This window comes from Eumetopias jubatus, unplaced genomic scaffold (genome assembly GCF_037043125.1).
Source record: "Eumetopias jubatus isolate StellerSeaLion01/CBP00866 unplaced genomic scaffold, mEumJub1_p1.0 scaffold_3, whole genome shotgun sequence".
Lineage (NCBI taxonomy): Eukaryota > Metazoa > Chordata > Mammalia > Carnivora > Otariidae > Eumetopias > Eumetopias jubatus.
The window spans coordinates 35,557,321-35,576,946 of NW_028274809.1; the positions used below are offsets into that span (position 1 = coordinate 35,557,321).

The window sequence follows — 19,626 nt, forward strand, 5'->3', positions numbered from 1 at the left end:
AAAAAGGATTGCCTTCTGGGCGCCTGGGTGGCTCAGTTGGTTAAGCGACTGCCTTCGGCTCAGGTCATGATCCAGGAGTCCCTGGATCGAGTCCAGCATCGGGCTCCCTGCTCGGCAGAGAGTCTGCTTCTCCCTCTGACCCTCCCCCCTCTCATGTGCGCTCTCTCTCTCTCTCTCTCATTCTCTCTGTCTCAAATAAATAAATAAATAAAAATCTTTAAAAAATAAAAAAAAAGGATTGCCTTCTACCTGCAATTCCTTTGGATGGCTTTAATCTATATCAGGTAGGATGTAGGTTAGATACTATAGTGGAAAGTATGAATTTGATAAAATGAAGGGAAAGAACTTCTACTCTAGCAAATGGGAAGTATTTTCAAATTATTTACGTGTGTATTCCTAAATTAACTAGGAACTTTCTTTTTTTCCCCAAAAGCTTAAATTTTATTTATTTTTTAATTTTATTTTATTATGTTAGTCACCATACAGTACTTCATTAGTTTTTGATGTGGTGATCCATGATTCATTGTTTGCGTATAACACCCAATGCTCCCTGCAGAACGTGCCCTCTTTAGTACCCATCACCGGGCTAACCCCCCCACCCCCCTCCCCTCTAGAACCCTCAGTTTGTTTCTCAGAGTCCATAGTCTCTCATGGTTCGTCTCCCCCACCGATTCCCCCCCCCCCCGCTTTCATTTAACTAGGAATTTTCTACTGTCATTTTCCCATATGTGGAAACTCCCTTGAAAACTGTCAGCAAGGTGCTGGTTGCTCCCTGAAGATTCATTGTTGAGGGCCGCAGTTAGGACGCAGGATTTCAATCATGTAGTACAGCCACAAAAAGAAACATGAATAGCCAACAGGAAAGAAAGAATTGGTTTCAAGCTATTTTCAGAATTTCCTGTTCATGGAATTTGGTTGGTGGTGCAGCCTCAAAAGGGCCATTTTCACTTACCGTCCTGTCAGCCTCATGAGATACACATCGTTACGCATTGTTACAGAAAAGCTAATTTTTCTTTGTTCACAAGTGTTGCCTCAGACAGCCCATAGACAGTTCATATTTGCTGGCTAGGCGGTTCCTGAGGTAAGCTGTAGCTAAGGGAAATCGGGTTTTATAGTAACTGGCAGTCAGTATTCAGCCCGACTTGTTTATTTAACAACTTCTCATTCTATACTGTGGCTTCTCAGGCTTTTCATTTCCTTCCTTTACCCTAAAGCCCTCATTACCTTAGTAAAATCTTGCCCAGCTACAGGGATGAACTGGGGGCCTGGAGCTTAGAAGAGAAACTTGTTTTAAACCGAGAGCACGTTACTGAAAGAAAAAGGTAGTGTATTTGCTGAAGTCGGAAAAAGGCAAATACCGCTTCTGTCTGCCAAGATCTCTTCAACCTTTGGACATTCTGCTTCAGTAGCAGCTCTTTCAAGAACTCATCCCCTGACTTCTTGGTTTGGAAGATGTGGGAACTTAACTTTTATGTAGATGACAGGAACAGCCCAAGGACCTCAGGAGTGGTGCATCTAGACTTCAGCTGTGGGTCAGACAGTCTGGATTTTACTGGTAAGCTAGGCTGAACCAATCAAGAACCCAGCGTCGCTGGGGAAGCAAGACAACATGTGCCTTCTCAACAGCTCTGTCTCTGTTCCCTTTCTCCAAATCCCTTGTGCCCTCCAGATGAGGATTTTTTCAACATTGACAGTATTGACATTTTGGATAATTCCTTATGGTGGGTAAACTGTGCTGTGCACCGTGGGATGTTGAGCAACATCCCTGGCCAGTGACCCCTGCCCTAGTTGTTATAATCAAAATGTCTCCAGACTTTTCCAAGTGTCTCCTATGGGTGGGGGGGCGGGCACACAGTTGCTTATCCCCAGTTGAGAACCATTGCTTTAGTTGGGTGACTTAACCTGAGCAAAATAATTCTTCTCCTAACTGGGGGCCATGGGTATGTGAGAAAGTATCCCTGGGGTCAATCACAGGCAGGATGGAGCCTCGGGGATTCAGGGAGGAGATGATACCAAAGAAAGGGTGTCCCAGGCCTGCCAATTAAAAAATATATCCTGGTAGCCCCCACTTACATTTTTGGTTTTGGCATTGTAGCAGCCAAGGGCAAGCTGCCCCAGGATGGGCTACTTGGGCATGAAGATTATTTTGAGTTGAAAGTAATCAAAACCCAGCAGAGTCAGGAAAAGCTCTTTTCTTTCCCCTCAATGGCCTAAACAGAATGTAGATAGAGGACCTGCTCCAAAAAGAGAGCAATCACCACAGATAACTCTAATAATAGGAACCAGATACCCTAGACAGGGAGGAACCTAGCAAGGTCTCTGATCAAAGTACTCTCTGTCCCATTGTTCCTGAATGGCTCAGCAAACATTTGTTTACCAAACATTTACTTTTCTTCATCTTTCTGTGAATTGTATTCTTTCCCTTTGAAGTCCCGGGCCCCTTAGTTCAGGATGACATACATGCCTCATTTTGCCTGACTGTCTGGGGGATTTCATGTCTGTGTGGATTCCCCATATGGATGAAGTTGAGATTTATTTTCTCCTGTTAGCCTGCCTCATGTCAGTTTGATTCTTAGTCCAGCTAGAAGGACTTTGAAAGGCAGAGGAAATTCTTTCTCCCTGACAGTATAATATTAGAAACATTTTTGTTTGCTGTTCTGACCAAGCAACTACCTGAGAAAAATGAAGATGTACTCCCCTAGGCTCTTCATATATTGACTTATTTAGTACACCCACCCGATGATGTAGGTATATTATTATTATCCCCATTTTACAGCTGGGGAAACTGAGGCACAGAGGGTTTTGGTAAGCTGCCTAGCAGCTAGTAGGAGGAAAGACAGGATTCACATGCCTGTCATCTTCCTGGAGCACAGGCCCTTACACACTATGGTAGGCCTCCTCCTAGGGGACCTTGCGACTCCATTTCCAAAGATGAGCTGGACAGGACTTGTGCATGCTCCTTAGTTTTCTGTATTCTGCATTGTCATCTGTATTGCTGCCTAGCTATTATTTATTTATCAAATTCTCTGATAGTGCTGTCTAGGAGTATGCCAATTATCAACTCTTTGCCTCTTGGTTCTGTTGGGGTGGCCTGTCCTTGGCCCCTACAGTTCCAAATCCATCCTTATTGCCCTGCTTGTGATTCAGGAGCTCTGTAAGCACTTCTCTTTAGCTCCCTTGCTTCGTCCCTGGGGGACCCGGCAGGGGGAAGGGGCTTTTTGCTGATGCACAGTGTGCATCCCTGTGTTCTTGCTCCTGCGGTGCTTTGTTGGGGTGTGGGAACCCCAGAGGCCCTTGCCCCCAGTAAGTTTTGGTGGCAGCTTCCAGTCCTGTGGGTACCCCTGCTGGCTCCCCAGATAATTCAGCAGTACTCCTGCAGGTGGCTTCCTGGCAGGTTTTGCTAGTACCCCAGCCAGATTCTCAGAGTTCAGTGGCACCTCAGCTGGTAGACCCCTGGCAGGTTGGCCAGCACCCTCTCTGGGGGAAACTCTTTGGCTCTCCAGTACCCCATGTGGCTTCTTGCTGGCCAGCACCTCCATGAGCTTCTTGACCTTTAATGGGCTACAGATCCACCCTACTCCAGGAGATCAGAATCTCAGCCTTGGGGGGTAGGGTGAGTAGGGGTGGGAGGCTTGCCCAAACTTGTTTTTTCCTTGGACACTCTGCCTCTACTCCAGTGGTAACTGTCCCTGTATCTGCTGTTCTTGTATTCTTTAGTAGGTAATCCCTTGTTACTAGTTATTAGTTATTTCTTCTCTCATTCATAAACACATACAAACACATAGAAAAGAACATATATATGAAGTTTCCCCATATACATTTATAAAGCTTCCCCATTTAAATTACTTTGTGGTTACTGTCTCCTGATTGGAACCTGACCCATACAAAGTGCCAGGAATTATTCCAAGTCATTTGCAAAGATGAACTTATTCAATCCTTATAACAAACCTTCAAGGTAGGTGTGGTTATCAGGCCACGGAGAAATTGATGTAAGGAGATGTTTGGAAACACACCCAAGTTTATAAAGCCGGGAAGTGGTGGGGCTTAGATGTGAATCCAGGCGGTCTGCCACCAAGGGCAGAACTTTATTTGCTCTGTTCTCTTCCCATCTTCTCTAGAATTGGCTTCCTGGATTATTTTGCATAAAGCCATTTAGATTCCAGAATTTTCTAAGGGTATTGGAGTTGACCACTCTTTCCTAGTGTGTTGAGAAATCTACATATTTTCTCAAGCAGAGAAACAAATTTGCTTAGAATTTATTCATTCCCTCAAAACTGCGTGTGGCAATGTCACCTGTGAGATTTGAACTTAGTGGTGGCACCAAAAGTTCTTGTGAGCTGTGAGAAGAGGCAGAGTTCACAAACAAGGGGGCTTCTGAAAAGCAATCCCCCCCAAAAATTTACAAGAACCTGCGTGATGAGAGCAACATTGTGCGCGTCTCAGATAGCAAGACAAGATCCAGACCAGAGTGCCTTTGCCTAAGGGGCCACTGTAATGGGATTAAGCACTAGTTTGGGCTGATCTACAGCCAAGGACTTGGGACCTGGTTCTTGGAAACTAATAGAGAACTGCCTTAGGGTTTATAAAGCCTTGTTAGAAAAAGCAAAAGGATTAAAAAAAAAAGAAAATTCCTTGTAATAGCTTGCAATGAAGAGTATTAAAATTGTGCTTCAAATTCTGAGGTGAGAAGAGAATCCCTGGGACTTAGCAACACTTCATATTTTTTTTTCTCACCAAATTCGAGCAGTTACGATGGCTCAGTACTTTCAGGAAAAGGCTGGAGCAGTGTTATTAGCCAGTTGAATGATTTGGATGGTGGTGAGGAGTTTGCTTAGGAAATGTGGGAGCAGGTAACTGGTTCTTTCTCTTTGGCGTCATTTTTTGGTGCCGGGGGAAATCTGGAGTCCTAACCCAACTGTGCCAGAATTTTAGGTATGGCCTCTGAAGCCAGTGTAACAAATGTGCCATTACATACATAGTTCCTGATGCTCTCATTAGCATGTCCTAGAGAAGTGAAGATCTTACCATCTCTAGACACAAGAGGGCACTCTAAACAGACAGGGCAGGGGGACAGTGCAAAAAGGGAGGGAGGAAGGGAAAGACGGAGGGTGAAGCTCTCAGTCCAAAGTGGTGTTGAATTTAGGCATCTGCCTGTCTGGCCACTCTCTCAGTTCCCCCTTCTCCACGGCCCCCTCCCGCATCCCAGTTGCCCCAGGGAAAAGAACTGACCAGGTCCTAGATTCCCTCACCTCATGATTACGTTGAAATCGAGGCTCAGATCTAGGCTTTCAGAGTCACGATTCCCAAATCTCTGACTTTGGCAAAAATCTGCAGGTCGCTTTTGGTCTGGTAACTTTTCCCATTAACCTCATTTGGTGTCGCTTCCCTAGGAATATTTAATTAGAATCTTTTTCTGATGCCAGCAGAATTGAACTACTTGTGCGCTGAGCTTTAAAGTGGATATGTTATGTTTCTAGTTTCTTCCCTCGGACTTCTGTACATCTTTTATTGAGGGTGAATTTTGCATGACTTGTGTTTAACTCTCTAAGCCGTGCTGTATTCAGCACCCCTCGGAGAGGCTCAAGGGGACAGAGCTGAAGTAGGCAGAGATTCTCAAAGGGAATGTAAATTCGCAAAGTAATGGGAACCCAACAGGGAGGTTTGAATTTCACAGATGGAGTCCTGGGACAATGTAGGTGAGTTTTGAAGTTATTCCATCTTCATGGGTATTAAAATGTTTTAACCTCTACTAGAGAAATGTCTAAGAGTGAGCAATCTATTTTTCCAGCTCTTGTGCACTAAGTAGAGACAGGAGAGTGCTCGTGCCTGTGGGTTTTTTAGAGGAATTTGAAACATTTTCAAGGAATGGCAGCCTACTACCCAGCTAAGATCACAATGGTTCCACGTGAAGAGATGTAATATAGTATTTAAATGGCCTGACAGTGGCACTATAATATTGAAATTACCCTTTCAAACATGCAAATTAGTAAAGGCTCACATGCCTGAGGTCTCATAAGAAAGGCAAAATCTAGGAAAAACCAAAATTAGGTCTGAACACTTTTTAGTACTCTTTTTGGTTTCTTTTCTATGACCTGGGTGCATTTGCAATGTGCTTGGAAATGTGTTTTTGCCAGTGAGGCAGTCCAGGCTGAGAGTGGTTGGGGCCGACGCCAACGAAGGAAGGTACACCCCTGAGTTGGAAAACCTGGTGTTTTTTTGTTGCAAGAATTATTTGACTCATCTTTAAAGCTGTCACATATACACTGACATTTTTCAGTGGCAGGCCAAATCTTGCTACACAAAATTTGGGCAAAGTCCTTCTGTCTTGTAAAATATAAATTCAGGGCCTCAGATGGAGTAAACAGGGATTGCAGTCCTGAACATTTATCTTTCTTATTTGAATGAACAACTCTTCCTTCCTTCCTGGAATGTGACTTAACATTTAAAATTCCTATTAAATCTCTGGGTACACCCAGAGACCTCAGAAAGCTCTCTACGGAGAAAGCAAACATCCTCCTGCACTTGGCAAAAGAAACGGATGCTTGCGTGGCGTGTAGGCTCAGCTGCTCCGGGCCGCTGTGTGCAAGAGAACCACTGAAGCTGGGTTGCCGGAAAAAATGTTAATGTTGAGCTGAAAATCAGCATGTGCGCTTGAAAGAGGCCAACCAATCTGTAGGACACGGGGAAGTTGATGGAGGCAGGGCCCACACTGAGCTGCCCTGCAGCCAAAGATAGGGGATTTGGGGTTCTTTGGGACTTGGGCTCCCCAGCATCCATTCTCCCTTCCTGAGGAAACCATAGCCCTTCCCACAGGGCCCCTGTGCTTCTGGGGAGCTGGCCACACCCCAGCTCTAGGGCTGGGATCCAATCAGTCTATACTAATTAGTACATCTTATTTGCCACTCCCTCCCCCATTTTGGTGGTTGGTTTAGTGACAAGCCTACAAGCAATCTGGGCCAGTGATTTCCAAGAGCCTCGCAGAGAATGTTTTTGCAGGGACTTCTGACAAGGACACTTGCTCCACGGGGATGCTACCTGGAGAGCCTCTCTTTTTTTCTGGACAGTGCAGGGGATGGACTTGAATACTAGAAGTAAGGTAGCTATTTGCCATCACTCTGAACACAATGTCAGCCTAAGGAGGAAGGAGAGCTGAGCTAATCAAGAGAAATGAGCTGGAGTCCTGACCAAATTGGACCCAAGGCATACTTTGTTGCTGGACTTTTCAGTCACTGAACCAATAAATTGTCTTTATTGTTTAAACGAGGCTGGGCTGAGCTTTATGGTTCTTGCAACCAAGGTTTCCAAACTACCACATGGTGTCTAGGATGACTGGGGTGCATACCCACCTATATGTGGGCAACGTACTGGCCAGGGCCATTGTGAGGCATTGTTTTTTTCTGAAAAAGTACTTGTCCTAAGAGCAAGAGTATGGTGGAGAGCTCTGTCCCACAATCCCTCAAGTTTCCGTGGAAGTCCTACATTGGATAATAAAGTGGGCATTAATAAGAAAAGCAAGCCAGGTGTCAAATGCAGCATATTTTAATTTGTTTCAAATAAAGCAATATATGTATATATATTTTTTCAGAAAAACACCAGATGTTAAATTCTACAAAAGCGCATGTGTCTTCAGCAGATCATGTTTGTCTGATCGGTAAGAATTTTTTTTTTTCCAACATTAACTCTCTAAAGACAATCGATGGACTGACATCACTGCTACAACACAGGTTGCTACTGAACCTCTGATCTGTCGCCACATCTTGATTTTCCCCACAAATGAGTAAATACCGCCTGGCTAAAATGCTGCAATGTCTTGATGAGAAAAAGCGTCAACAGATCAAGCAAAGCCATGAAAGTTATGAAAGCAAGCTAGAGCTGATTATTAGAATTAGTAAAAACGATTAAGAGAGGATGACACAACCATATAGGGTCTGTATATTCTGATTGACTCTCTTTTGGCAGCGAATTGGGTCAGCACCTCGGGCAGGGAACCAAAACTGAGTGAAAACTGCTTTTTTTTTCTTCCCTCCTAGCTCAGGCCACCAACGTCACGGCCGGGACCGAGAGGACCGCAGCATCTGTGGAAACTTCTATTCTCGTGGGGCAGAGATTGCACTGTGAAACCCTAGCGACGTTACCCCGGAAAGGCCTGGCCTCCGAGTTGTCTCCAGTGTGCTGCCTTCGACGGGGCTTCTCCGGATGGGCTGGGGCCTCGGGGGTCTTTGTCCCCAAGGGGGCTTCTTGGCTTTTGGCGCCGCCTTTGTTTTTGGGACGGTAGCCGTTGTGTGGCTGTCTCCTGTGCTCGTGGCGGCTGCTGCCCTTTGTCATCAGCTCGGCTTCACTGCCGCCGCCCTGCGGCTTGGCCGACCCATTTAGCCTGTTGTTATGGTACTGGGGGTTAAATCTTCGTCTCTGGCTAGAAGACCCATTCTGCCAAAAAAGGAAAAGAGACAGGTATTAGATGCCAACAATCCCCAGGGGACAGCCGGGAAACCAAACCCCTAGGCCACAGGTGAGCTTCTGCGTACCCTAGAGGGGTACGTCCACATGCAAATGGGGTCGAGCTGATACAGTCCTCAAGCTTAAAAGAAGAGTGGACTGTCCTGTAAGTGGAACTCCAAGGAAATTACTGACAGGAAGAGAGGTTTGGAAATCGAGGTTCGAAGAGAGGTTTCAGAAGTCTAAGAGAGACAATTCCAGAACCAAATAAACCCCATAAAGTACGCCTAAAATATAATGGAGTGAAATGTTAACACAGAGGCAGGGCAATGATGATTGTCTACCATGAAAATTTCTTGGACCTTCTAAATAGATTATGTATATGATTTCTCATTATATATATAAGAAAAATGTAAAATTCTGCTTAAAATTTAGCTTGTAAGTTTTCTCCTCTAAAGCAGTTTTTCTACTTTTATCTCAAAACAAATACCATAGCTTAGAAATATTATCTTGGTAAATACAAGGATGGGGTCTCTCTGGTAGATCCAGGCAGGACTTAGAGGTGATGTGTATTTTCCTACAGGTGATTAGTTCTTCTTCTAAACTTTTTGTAGTTCTCAGCCAACATGAGTTCTGAAGCGTCATACTGGAAAACTGGCAACCTTCAACAAATCAGCCGCCAAGAACATAAATGGAAGAGTAGAGAGGAAACAATGGTCCGCATGTCTGTCCCTGTACAAGGGAAGGATATCTGAACTCCTTGAGGTCAACAACAGTCAACATTCACAGAGTGCTTGCAGTGTACCAGGCCTCCCGCAAGGCACCATCTTGTGTATCATCACACTCACCCTTTAAGATAGTTGCTATTATTTGCTTCATTTTATAGATGAGGATAATGAATTTAAGGGACTTGCCCAAGGTCTACAGTTAGGAAATGACAGAGCCATTCTCATTTCGCACATGGTCTCCTGACAAGATTCATAAACAGGTTGTTCCATGAACAGAGACCTTTATTGAAAATCAAATTTCTATTATTAAAATGTGTGATTTTATGACTTATAAACATATAAAGTTCTCAATTTGTGCTTTGTGACTGGATAGCATAGGTTTTGGGCAGACCCACCCCTAATCATTCAGGACCCAGGGCAAGAGTACAAAGGCAGGCCCATATACCGCATGAGTGAATACTATCTCTTCCCTGCTCTGACTCCTTCCCACATTGTGAGTGGGCCTTGCACACATGAATATGGACCCTCTAGCCTGCACACTTAAGCTTCATCCTCACCCCCCACAAATAATCCTCCCTCTGGACCTAAGGGTGTGCACACTGGTAGTATGGTTGGCTCTCAGGGTGCAATATCCAGGGAAATGGTCCAAACAGACCCTGAGAGTAGGCTTTGGGCCATCTGGGACTAGAATTCCAGGATCTGGAGAATTTGGAGCACTTTCCAGAAGGGAGAGTACAGATTCTGAATAATGACATCTCCTCAGTCTTGCTCCAACAGGAGGGCTGTGGCTGGGAGAGGACCAGAAGGGGTTACTCCAAATCGAAGGGCCTGCCCCAAGGACCCTTCTTGTCTGGGTCTGCAGCACTCTGGCTTCCATATGGAAGTATATTTCCATTTCAATGAGTCATTGCCTGAAATGCTTTATTGGAAATGGTAACCGTGAGCTGAAAAAGTATCTATGTAGATCGCATTTAATTTGGCTTCTTTTGTTTTTAGAGAAGTGAAAGGGAAACCCGGTCTAAATTTTAGACTTACTTTTCGTATGGGGTTTAATAATGACCAAAGAACAAAAGCTGTGAAGATGTGTTTAGATGACAAGTAAAACAGATCCGATTATGATCTTTAGCCCATGAATATATGAAATGCTCCTTGTCAAAGTGCTGTTTTAATGTTGGGAAAGACATCTGGGCCCAGAGAAATGCCTGTCAGTGTCATTCATAACCCTAGACCACAGAATCCACCAGGGCACTTGCTAGAAAACGAGGATTTTGGAATGCTTTAAAAACGTCTCTTTATTTGAGCTCTCTTTCTTAGAGATCATTAAAGGTGTCTTTATAGCGTGCCCAACGTCTGTATTATCAAGTCCCATGTCTTGTTCGTCCTCTAATGATACGGGGGAAATCACTTCTCAGGCATATAGTAGAGGAACAGAAGGAAAGAAGGAAGACTGACCTTTGGACACGTATTTTTAGGTGCTACGGCAGAGAGGAATTAATAATGTCATTTTGAAATATATTCTCTTTACCAAAAGCCCAAAAGAAGAGAGGGAAGTTTGAACTAACTTTGGCCTCTTACTGACAAACTACACATAAATGGGAATTCAAGGATCCAACAGATGCCAGATTTCCTTTCACCAACAAAGCCAGTGGCCAGGTACGGAATCTTGTTCCCACATCCGTGTGAGTCCCTTCTGCACACGGGCCAGGTACTGGGGCTTGGGGGCGGGGGGGTGGCCTCAAAGGCACAAGAAAAGCTGGCTCCTTCAGACAGACGCTGCTAATGCCAATGTGTATGAGGGCTACCTCGTCCACCTGGGAAAGGGCCTGTGAAACGGGGATGGATGGACCAGGGGGCTTCTGTGAGGCCGGCTGGCAGACAGAGGCCTCCGAAGTCAGGCAGGTAGTTTCCTCCCAGCACCGGGGTCTGCAGGACCCCCGGAGGCAGCGCACGCTGGCCTCCCCACACGGGCTCACCTGCTTATTAGCTGGCACGGCCTGGTGAGAGCTGTCGGCAGCACTGGGAAGGTTGCTCGCCATTTTTGTGTTTGCAGCTTTACCCTCCGAGGGCTTGTTGTGATTGGACGATTTTCGGGTAAAGTGACTCTGTTTTCCAGAGGTTGCTGCGTGGGCGTTCAGCAGGGGCAGCAGGGAGCTGCAGGGAGTTCTTGAGGAATAGTTGTTCTTTGGGTGTGTAACTGCAACAAGAAAGCGCGTGGCGTTATGGGCCGTGCCATGAACCCTCCTGCCTCAGTAACCCCTTAGCAGATGGGGAGACTGGCAGGAGCTTCAAAAAACACTGTTTTGTTTGTTTGTTTGTTTGTTTGTTATAGATGTCATTTGAAAGGGCACTTCCGTGTTTGGGAGACCAGCAAAATTCCGTGAGAGTCACTGGACTGTGATTACAGCATAATCATCCAAGCTGGGAAATAAGAAGACATATCTGAGCGACTGTAATATTATTCCTTAGGTGAGGAACCACAGAAAGAAGAGAGACAATGAAATCTTGACGTACCCTCTCCTGCCCGTGCACAAGTGTATTCTGCCTCTCGGGTTCCCGTTCCCAAGCCCGGGCCTGCCGTCAGCTCGCTAGACGAGTGGGTGCTGCGGAGACGCAGGAGGACCGGGACGCACGAGGGTATGTGCGTGTTCTGCTGGGTGTCAGGCATTTTGTCACCCTGGGTCATGCATATTGTACAACGAAGGAGCCAGGCCTGCTGGCCCCAAACATGCCCTAAAGCACTGTTCAGATTCCACCAGAGCCACATTATCCGCTTTTTCTCGACGCCATTTTCTACAGCTCCGCTGCAGATGGGCACCGATCCCAATGCCAAAGTCAATGCGACTAACCACACAGATCCCAGCGGGCTGGTCTGTTCAGTGTTGATGATCCCCATCCCCGCTGGTTTTGAAAGAGGTGGTTTGGGATGGGATGATTTCTGTGTGATGATGCCGAATCAGGGCCGGAGGGAACCACTCAAGGATGAAGTTATGACCTCCCTCTCACCGTTCACCGGAATTTGACTGCCATGCTCGACAGTCAGACCTTTGAATCTTAAAATTGTCACCAATTTTTAAGAGCAATTTTCTCTGCTACCTGTGTTGGATCAGACTTCATCCTAAGGTTCTTCCAGAGGATTAGCAGTGACCAGTAAGGATCATAGAACATTAGAAATGGAAAGGACATGGATGCATCTCTAGTTCCCTCATTTATAGGTAAGATGTGACAGCCCACTGGGGACTGTCCAAACATGACCAGGGGGGATTTCAATGACTCTAGTGCTCACTAGATTCAGTTTCATGGGGGGGGGGGGACGGTCATTATTTCCCACATCTCAGAGATGACTCTTTTCTGTTCATTAGCTGTGGGTTTTCAGTGTGCTCTCAACAAAGCTGAGCCGGTAGGACGACTCTCTCCAACAGGGGAGGTTGTCTCCCAGGTGGACCCTTGGTGTTTGGTACGGGATTGTTCGTCTCACTAGATGGCACTGGGAGTGCTCTCTAGAGGAAAGCGGGTGAAGCCGCACCCATCACACCTCCTCAGCCAGTGACAGTCACTTGGCATCAGGGTCTCATTCATCACCAGGCTGAAGTGGAAACTTGCACGGACAGTTAAATGTCCAACTGTGAACCGGACTGTGCTTTTTTAGAAATGGGGCAAACGCTGGGGTTAGAGAATGATAAACGGGTAGATTATGACATAAGGGAGGGAACACATAGGAAAAAAAAAGGAAAATAATTGAAAAAAAATGCCATCAGGGGGCGCCCGGCTGGCTCAGTTGGTAGAGCATGTGACTCTTGATCTCGGGGTTGTGAGTTCAAGACCCATGTTATATGTAAAGATTACTGAAAAATAAGATCTTAAAAAAAAAGAAACGCAGTCAGAAAATCAGGTAACTGCCAAAGATACGTGAACAAGGATGCTTACAGCGGTGTTATTTTAATGGTGAAAAAGTTGGGAGCAACCTAAATGTCCACAATCAGGCGACTGGTTATGTCAGTTATATTTATATAAATTATGAGTTAAATACGTTGACATGGAAAAATCTCAACCGTATGCTGTGAAATGATAAAAGCGAATCATATTACTATGTATTATGTAGTATAGTATAATAAATTGTAACATGTAGTATCATGATAGATGTAATAACTTACACAAATGAAACGTGCATAAAAAGTGCGAGGGATACATAAAAGTAATGTCATGTTCTATTTAATACAGTTCTCTAATTTTTAGATCAAGCTTCTCTTTTTTTATACTCAGAAAAAAAAAAAAGCACTTCCGACTTTGGAAAAAAAAAAGTGCAGCCAAATCTCAAATTTTCAGCTGACTCTGAGGCTGTGGGTAATCCACGTCCCTCACCAGTCCTCCTTTTCCTCCTTGGGCCCGTCCTTAAAGCCATTTCACTGTTCATTCCCCCCTCCCCTGATGGGTGGGCTGGAGCAGGAGAAAAAAAGATCAGCCAGTTTTGTTGCACATTAACTGCTCTAAATAAGGCTTAATAGCGAACAAGACTGAAGCTAATGGTTGAAGTGAAGTCTTTCATTATCTGCAGACTTCCCTCGGCAAGCACAGAGACCCGCCCAGGGGAGAGGCTCAGGGCCCCGCTGGGCAGCACGCGTACAACAGCTGGCCCTTTACGACAGGAGGGAGACTGGCTCTCAGTGTAACCGGTCTCTGTGGAACCAGGCTATTGGAAATCAGAGAGGCAGTTTATCTGGCAGTGCTTAAGAAAAGTTTGCCGAAGATACAGACTAGTTGACCTGTTCTGTTCTGCTTCATAAATCCTGGGGATTTACTGATGGGCAGTGGCATTTGAAGACTCTAAGTTCAAATCTTGACATTTCTAGTGACTTGTGTCGTGACCTCAGATCATTAAATCTCTTCAGACCTTGCTTTAGCCCTGCTGGGGGACCGCACACCTGACATTTCCCATGTCAACTCCAAATAGCACCGAGCTTACTCACACAGAATTATTTAGCAAGTATGCAAAACTCACTTTCTCCGCAGAGCATGATTTGGGCCTTTAGCTGTTCAATGTCACAGGAGAACCGGGCAGCTTTCCCGAGCTCTTCATCATATTTACGCTCGCTGACAAAGTGCTGCAGGAAAGAGAAGTGAAACAGAAGCCCCACGGTTACGGGAGTGACTGAGACACACAGCAGATCCATTCACTCTGCTCTTCGGTGCCACTGACCCTGCTAAGCAGGAGGCCAGTCATGCCCGCTCTGTCCCCTGTGTGGCTCTGTTAAATCCAGCCCGGTTTGATCTGCCTGGAGCACGATCACCTTCTCCTTCTGGGAATATGTAAGGGGCTTGCCTTTCCCCTGCCCAAGACCTGGAGAAAACTGTGATCGGGCAAAACGGGTGTCTGGACTCACTTGCTTAACCTTTGGCACCCCTTGCCCTCCTTCTAGCGTGTTCTGTCCTGTTACAGATTTTGGGGTTGCATTCTGGCAGTCTTCCTAATTTGGCCAATGGCAATGGCTTGCTAAGGTATTACCCCCTCAAAAGAAGGCGTGTTATCCTTCTCGATCCTAATAGGGAAGCAGAACACCCAAAAAGCCTTTAGTAACTAGAAAACATGATCTTGAATGGAGGAATTTCAAGTGCTGTTAAAGGAAGTGGGACAGAGATTATTTTTCATTGAAAATTAAGATCTGTGTGTAGATGACAGAGTGAGAAATACAGAAATAACTATGACTCCGTCCCTCCTGAGTCTGCCAGGGAGTTTGCCACACGGCAGGGGAAACAGATACCACTAAACACAATATAAGGTAGAATGTGGTACGTGCTTGAGGAGTATAAAAGGGGAAGAATTATTTCCTACTAAGGGGAACAGAGAAAGTGTTATGTGAGAAGGAGCATTTGTGCTGGAACATTAAGAAATATATATATATTGATCACTTACCAGACGTGGACCAAATTCTTAACAGATAACCTCATTTTCATCTGATCACAGTATTATGAAGTCAGTACTGTCATTATCTCTATTTCATAGAGGGGGAACTGAGGTTCTAGGAAACTGATTGGAAAGTAATTTCCCCAAGGAGCTGGACTGTTTTACTCCAAAGCCTGTGCCATTAACCATTTTATGATGAGTGGGATCTGGATAGGCAGAAAGGAAACTTGGAAAATAAGCAGATGTCAACAGACCTGGAAGTGGGCGACTTCGAATTCCACACTTGATGTCCTAACCAGACCGGGCTTGGAGGTTGGAACATATATAATGGAGTCCAGTCGTGGATTTTATTCTGAGGGGAAGGGTAGGCCATACTGGGGGAGATCAGATCTGCTCTGGGCTATGACTCTGGCCTTAGGGTGGATGACCAGGCTGGAGGGAGACAGTGGACGCAGAAAGACCAGGCAGGAGGACACTGCAAGTGACTGGTTGGCAGCAACAAAGACCATTAGGACTTCTCAGGACCCTCAGAGGAGGTCCTTGATCCCAAGGGGCTCCCTTTCATGCCTAACCAGGGCAGAAGGGACTGAAGTTACTTGCCACTTTCTACCACACCCAACCACTTTTATGCCTGGATGAGCAGACAGTCCTACTTAGAAAGCGAGTAGCTACTGTGTCCTGAAAGCGCTCTAGACCCTAGAAGCTGGGCAGACGCTGAGCGTGTGTGTGTGTGTGTGTGTGTGTGTGTGTGTGTGTGTGCATGTTTAGTGTACTGGGGAAAGAGGATAAGGGAAAAATGTATAAACTGTGACTTCCTGTTTTGTTGTAGATACTTGTTTTTGCCCTTCTGGTAACCATTTCTTTTTCTAATAACTGTATCCCAATGCAGTTTCAAAGATCCAGTGTTGGTGGGTCTGTCAGTCGAGGCCTCCCTTGGCCCAATGGTGTCTATGATCCAAGTGAAGGCCAATCAGAATCTCCTTCTTTGGGATGTGACTCGGGTGGGGAGACACAAAGGGAGATGACATCTGAAGGTCCCCCATCCTAATGGTGCCCTGAAGAGAGTCTGGTAATTACATCTGTCTATGTTCCCCAGGTGGCTACCTGGGTTTCTGCCTAAGTGTGGCCTAGAGTCTTCAGATCACACTTTGGTGAGCTACACTCATATTCGTTCAAATTCCACTTGTTCTTGCGGTTAGCCAGGGTCAGCTTCTATTGCTTGCAACTGTGGAGATCCAATAAATACATATCTGTGGGTGGTATTCTTGATAAAAGAGCAAGTCAGCTAGAAAAGGATACTAGAAAGAAGTCGCTATATATTGTGTAAGCTTTAGAATCCTCACTGTTCTACTAGGTTCATACTCACTGTGTGTTCACATGTATGAGTGTTTATATACATACACCTAAATTACATATGGTGAAAATAATATCCCCCATTCCAGCTATAATTCATGGTTGAATACATTTTATTTGGGTCAGTCTCCACTAAGAAAATAGCTCATTCTTCTCCTCTGTAATAATAGATCCCTTCAAACCACAGTATCCTTAAATACAGTGATTAGTTGGTTCTTCGCCCTTCTGTATTCTCTAGTTCAACACTGTGAAAGAGAGAGCTGGGTGCATGATGTTAGATCCTCAGGGAGCAGCACTCTATGGAGGCAAAACAAACATAATGGGGCTCAGATCTCTGGCTCAGGGTTCAGGCTGTGATATTTTAGAACTGACCTTAATTTCTGCCCTGAGTTCAGCCAGCTGCATCTCTGCCATCTGACTGGCCAGATCAGTCAGTCTCTTTAGTTCTTCTGCTTTCTTCTGACGAGCAGTCAGGATCTCCACTGCCAAATAAGAAAGAATAATACGTTAGGGCCAGAGGTCCAAACATATTAAATGACCTAATTTCTTGGAATCGGTTCTCCCTCCACACACTGATCGCTCTGTTGGACCATGACTATGTTTTCCAAGTTGGTTACGGAGGTGGGTTCGCCCTTGGTGCACTCATTTCTGTATGTTCTTATCCACCAATCTCCAAATCAAACACGGTCTCTTCGGATTCACTGTACACCCAGTCTTCTTTGTTTTCCTCACTGGCGTCTGATCTCACTTCCTTAATTTGGACTTTTCAACTTGTGCATTACTTCGAACAAGTATCACCAAAAAAAGACGCTTGGTAAAATCCTGTCTGAATGATATCACAAAGATAGGGAGTCCGCCAAGCAAAGACCATTCTTCTGAATGTGCTGTACTCGTAAGTTCTAACAGCATCAGACCTTCTGAACTTCAACACTTACTCATTTAGAGGAACTAGCTGTGTTACTGGAATATGACATTAAAGTTTTACTTTATTAGCTTTTTGTGGGCTAAAAAATGCCTCTGCTTTTGATACTCTGCAGATCTGTTTCCATTTTTTGCAACCAAAGAGAAGTTCCAGACCAGAGTGCCTTGTCTTTGTTTTAAGTGTCCCCCATGGAAAAATTTCAAGGGTGAGTCAAAGCCCGCTTGGACTGGATTTGTGTATACTCTTTAGCATCTGCACATGCAGAGAAGACACCAGGGAGTTTTCTGGTGCCACACTTCACACGTCTGTCTGATGACCTAAAGGTTCAAGCAAATGTAGTAGTCCACAGGTGAATTTGTGTGCTTGTGTGTTTGTTTCCCAAAAGATCATAAAGCTCAAAAGCAATACTAACACATATGGTGAGATTTAAATATGAAATTTCATCTTCCAAAAGATAGCTTTTTGTTCTCTAATTTTAAGTCACATATGAACTGCCTTCATTTCTTTTGGACAGCATTTTGAGTTATGAGAAAAAGCCAGTACATCCAACGAAGATGCTATGCATGTTGGATTCACATTCCTTTCTTGGCTGAACAAAGGTCAACTGCTTTATTAGACCAGATTCACAGCACACATGCAGAGCTAAACAATGATTTCTGACTGTAAGGGTTCTTAGTTTATAAATGTCAAAAACAGTCACTTCAAACCTCCCCCCCCAAAAAAAAGTTCAAAAGCAATTAAGAGTTAAGATTTCCTGAACACTATAAACCATTCTGCAGACAGACTGAGAAACATTATCTTTCTATCCTGATACCAATGTTGAGATGTCAATAGAATAAGTAATCTATAACTCATAAAGCCTAATTGTTTGCTAAACTACTCTAATCATGCTTTGATTATTTACCAGGACTCCCCTTGCCTCCCACTTAAAATTCTTTGTAGCTGAGCAGAGGCTGCTTTCTGCCTGTAGTCTTTCAGAAGACAGAGGGGCTAGTGGAAAATGTGTCCCCATGACGGTTGTGAAAAGAATTTCCATCTGAACACAGACACTATATTACTCAATGATGTCCCAGCTACCCAGCCAGATAAGAGGTCACAAAAAGGTGGCCTATTATCATGTGTGGCCGTAGAGTACATATGTTTTGTTTGGTCCACATATTACTTTTACAAATTAATTGTCCACATTTGAAAATTAGGAGATTCTACTTGGAAGCTGGATTTCTGGCTTTTCTTAAAATACTGGAATTTCTGGCCACAGTTGGCCAACATTCCCATGTGGCAACAACTGGCTACCCCTGAGTTGTTGCTCTTTATGGATGGAGCATGGCGCCCAGTGTGCCATGGTCACTCCCTGCCCTGCTCGGCTCATTAATGTTTCCAGCCTGGCCCCTGTAGGCATCTCCAATCATGGCAGAGTTCTTTGTGTTACAGTTTTTTGTGTCCACAGTGCCTATGGCTTGGTACAAAGTGGGTGCCCAATATGTACGTTTGCTGAATGAAGGACTGAATCAAATAATCGAGGCACGCCTAGGTGGTGCAGTCGGTTGAGTGTCTGACTCTTGGTTTTGGCTCATCCTCTCAGGGTCGTGAGATGGAGTCCCGTGTCGGGCTCTGCGCTTGGCACAGGGTCTGCTTAAGACTCTCCCTTCTCCCTCTGCCCTTCCTCTCCATGCTCTCTCTCTCTCTCAAATCAATAAATCTTTTTTTAAAAAAGGAATACACAAAGGACAGAAGTTCCTTTTCTAGAAGGACCACTGAAGCATATTTAGCACTTACACCTTTGATTATTTATATGTTTGCCATTATAATTCAACATAGGAACGGGACTAAAGTCTGCAGGATGAAAAAACGATTCCTGAGCAGGAAGCTGAAACAAAGTACTTTGCTCTTGCAAACATAAAAAAGAAATTCCGAAGACCTAGACTTGGTGAGCAGATAGTAAAGTGGTCAGCAGACCCTGAATGACTACTCAGTTAAATAGATCTGACTTTTCTTAATGATCATTTGTGGGACTGGTTAACAATTAGGGATAATTGTACTTTTTGAGAAGAACTTGGGCATTCACACAAAAGATTTTATAGAAATAGATATAAATGGGCCCTAAAATAGGAATGCAGGTGCAAGATCACCAATAAATTCTGAGTTTACCCTCATGGAAATGTGCATGAAAATGAATACTTTTGCATCAGCAAGCGCTGGGATGAGTTTTACATATAGTCACATTAACATTTCAAAGCCTTTCATTATGAAAAAGCCTTAAAACTGGAGATCTAAAGCCAATACTCTGT

The 19,626-nt window shown here is 44.7% G+C and overlaps 1 protein-coding gene across 5 annotated transcripts in view; it reads right to left on the minus strand.

Moving 5' to 3' along the window:
- Positions 1-7,523: 7,523 nt before the first annotated feature.
- SPATS2L (spermatogenesis associated serine rich 2 like) overlaps positions 7,524-19,626 on the minus strand; it is a 160,305-nt gene continuing 148,202 nt past the window's right edge. For all 5 annotated transcript variants that reach the window (XM_028124586.2, XM_028124616.2, XM_028124625.2 and 2 more), the window contains 4 exons: positions 16,789-16,898; positions 14,161-14,263; positions 11,138-11,358; positions 7,524-8,427 (listed from right to left, as the gene is read on the minus strand). In XM_028124586.2, coding sequence (XP_027980387.1) covers positions 8,032-8,427; positions 11,138-11,358; positions 14,161-14,263; positions 16,789-16,898 — 830 coding nt within the window. In that variant the 3' untranslated portion in view covers positions 7,524-8,031. The remainder of the gene's footprint in view (positions 8,428-11,137; positions 11,359-14,160; positions 14,264-16,788; positions 16,899-19,626) is intronic.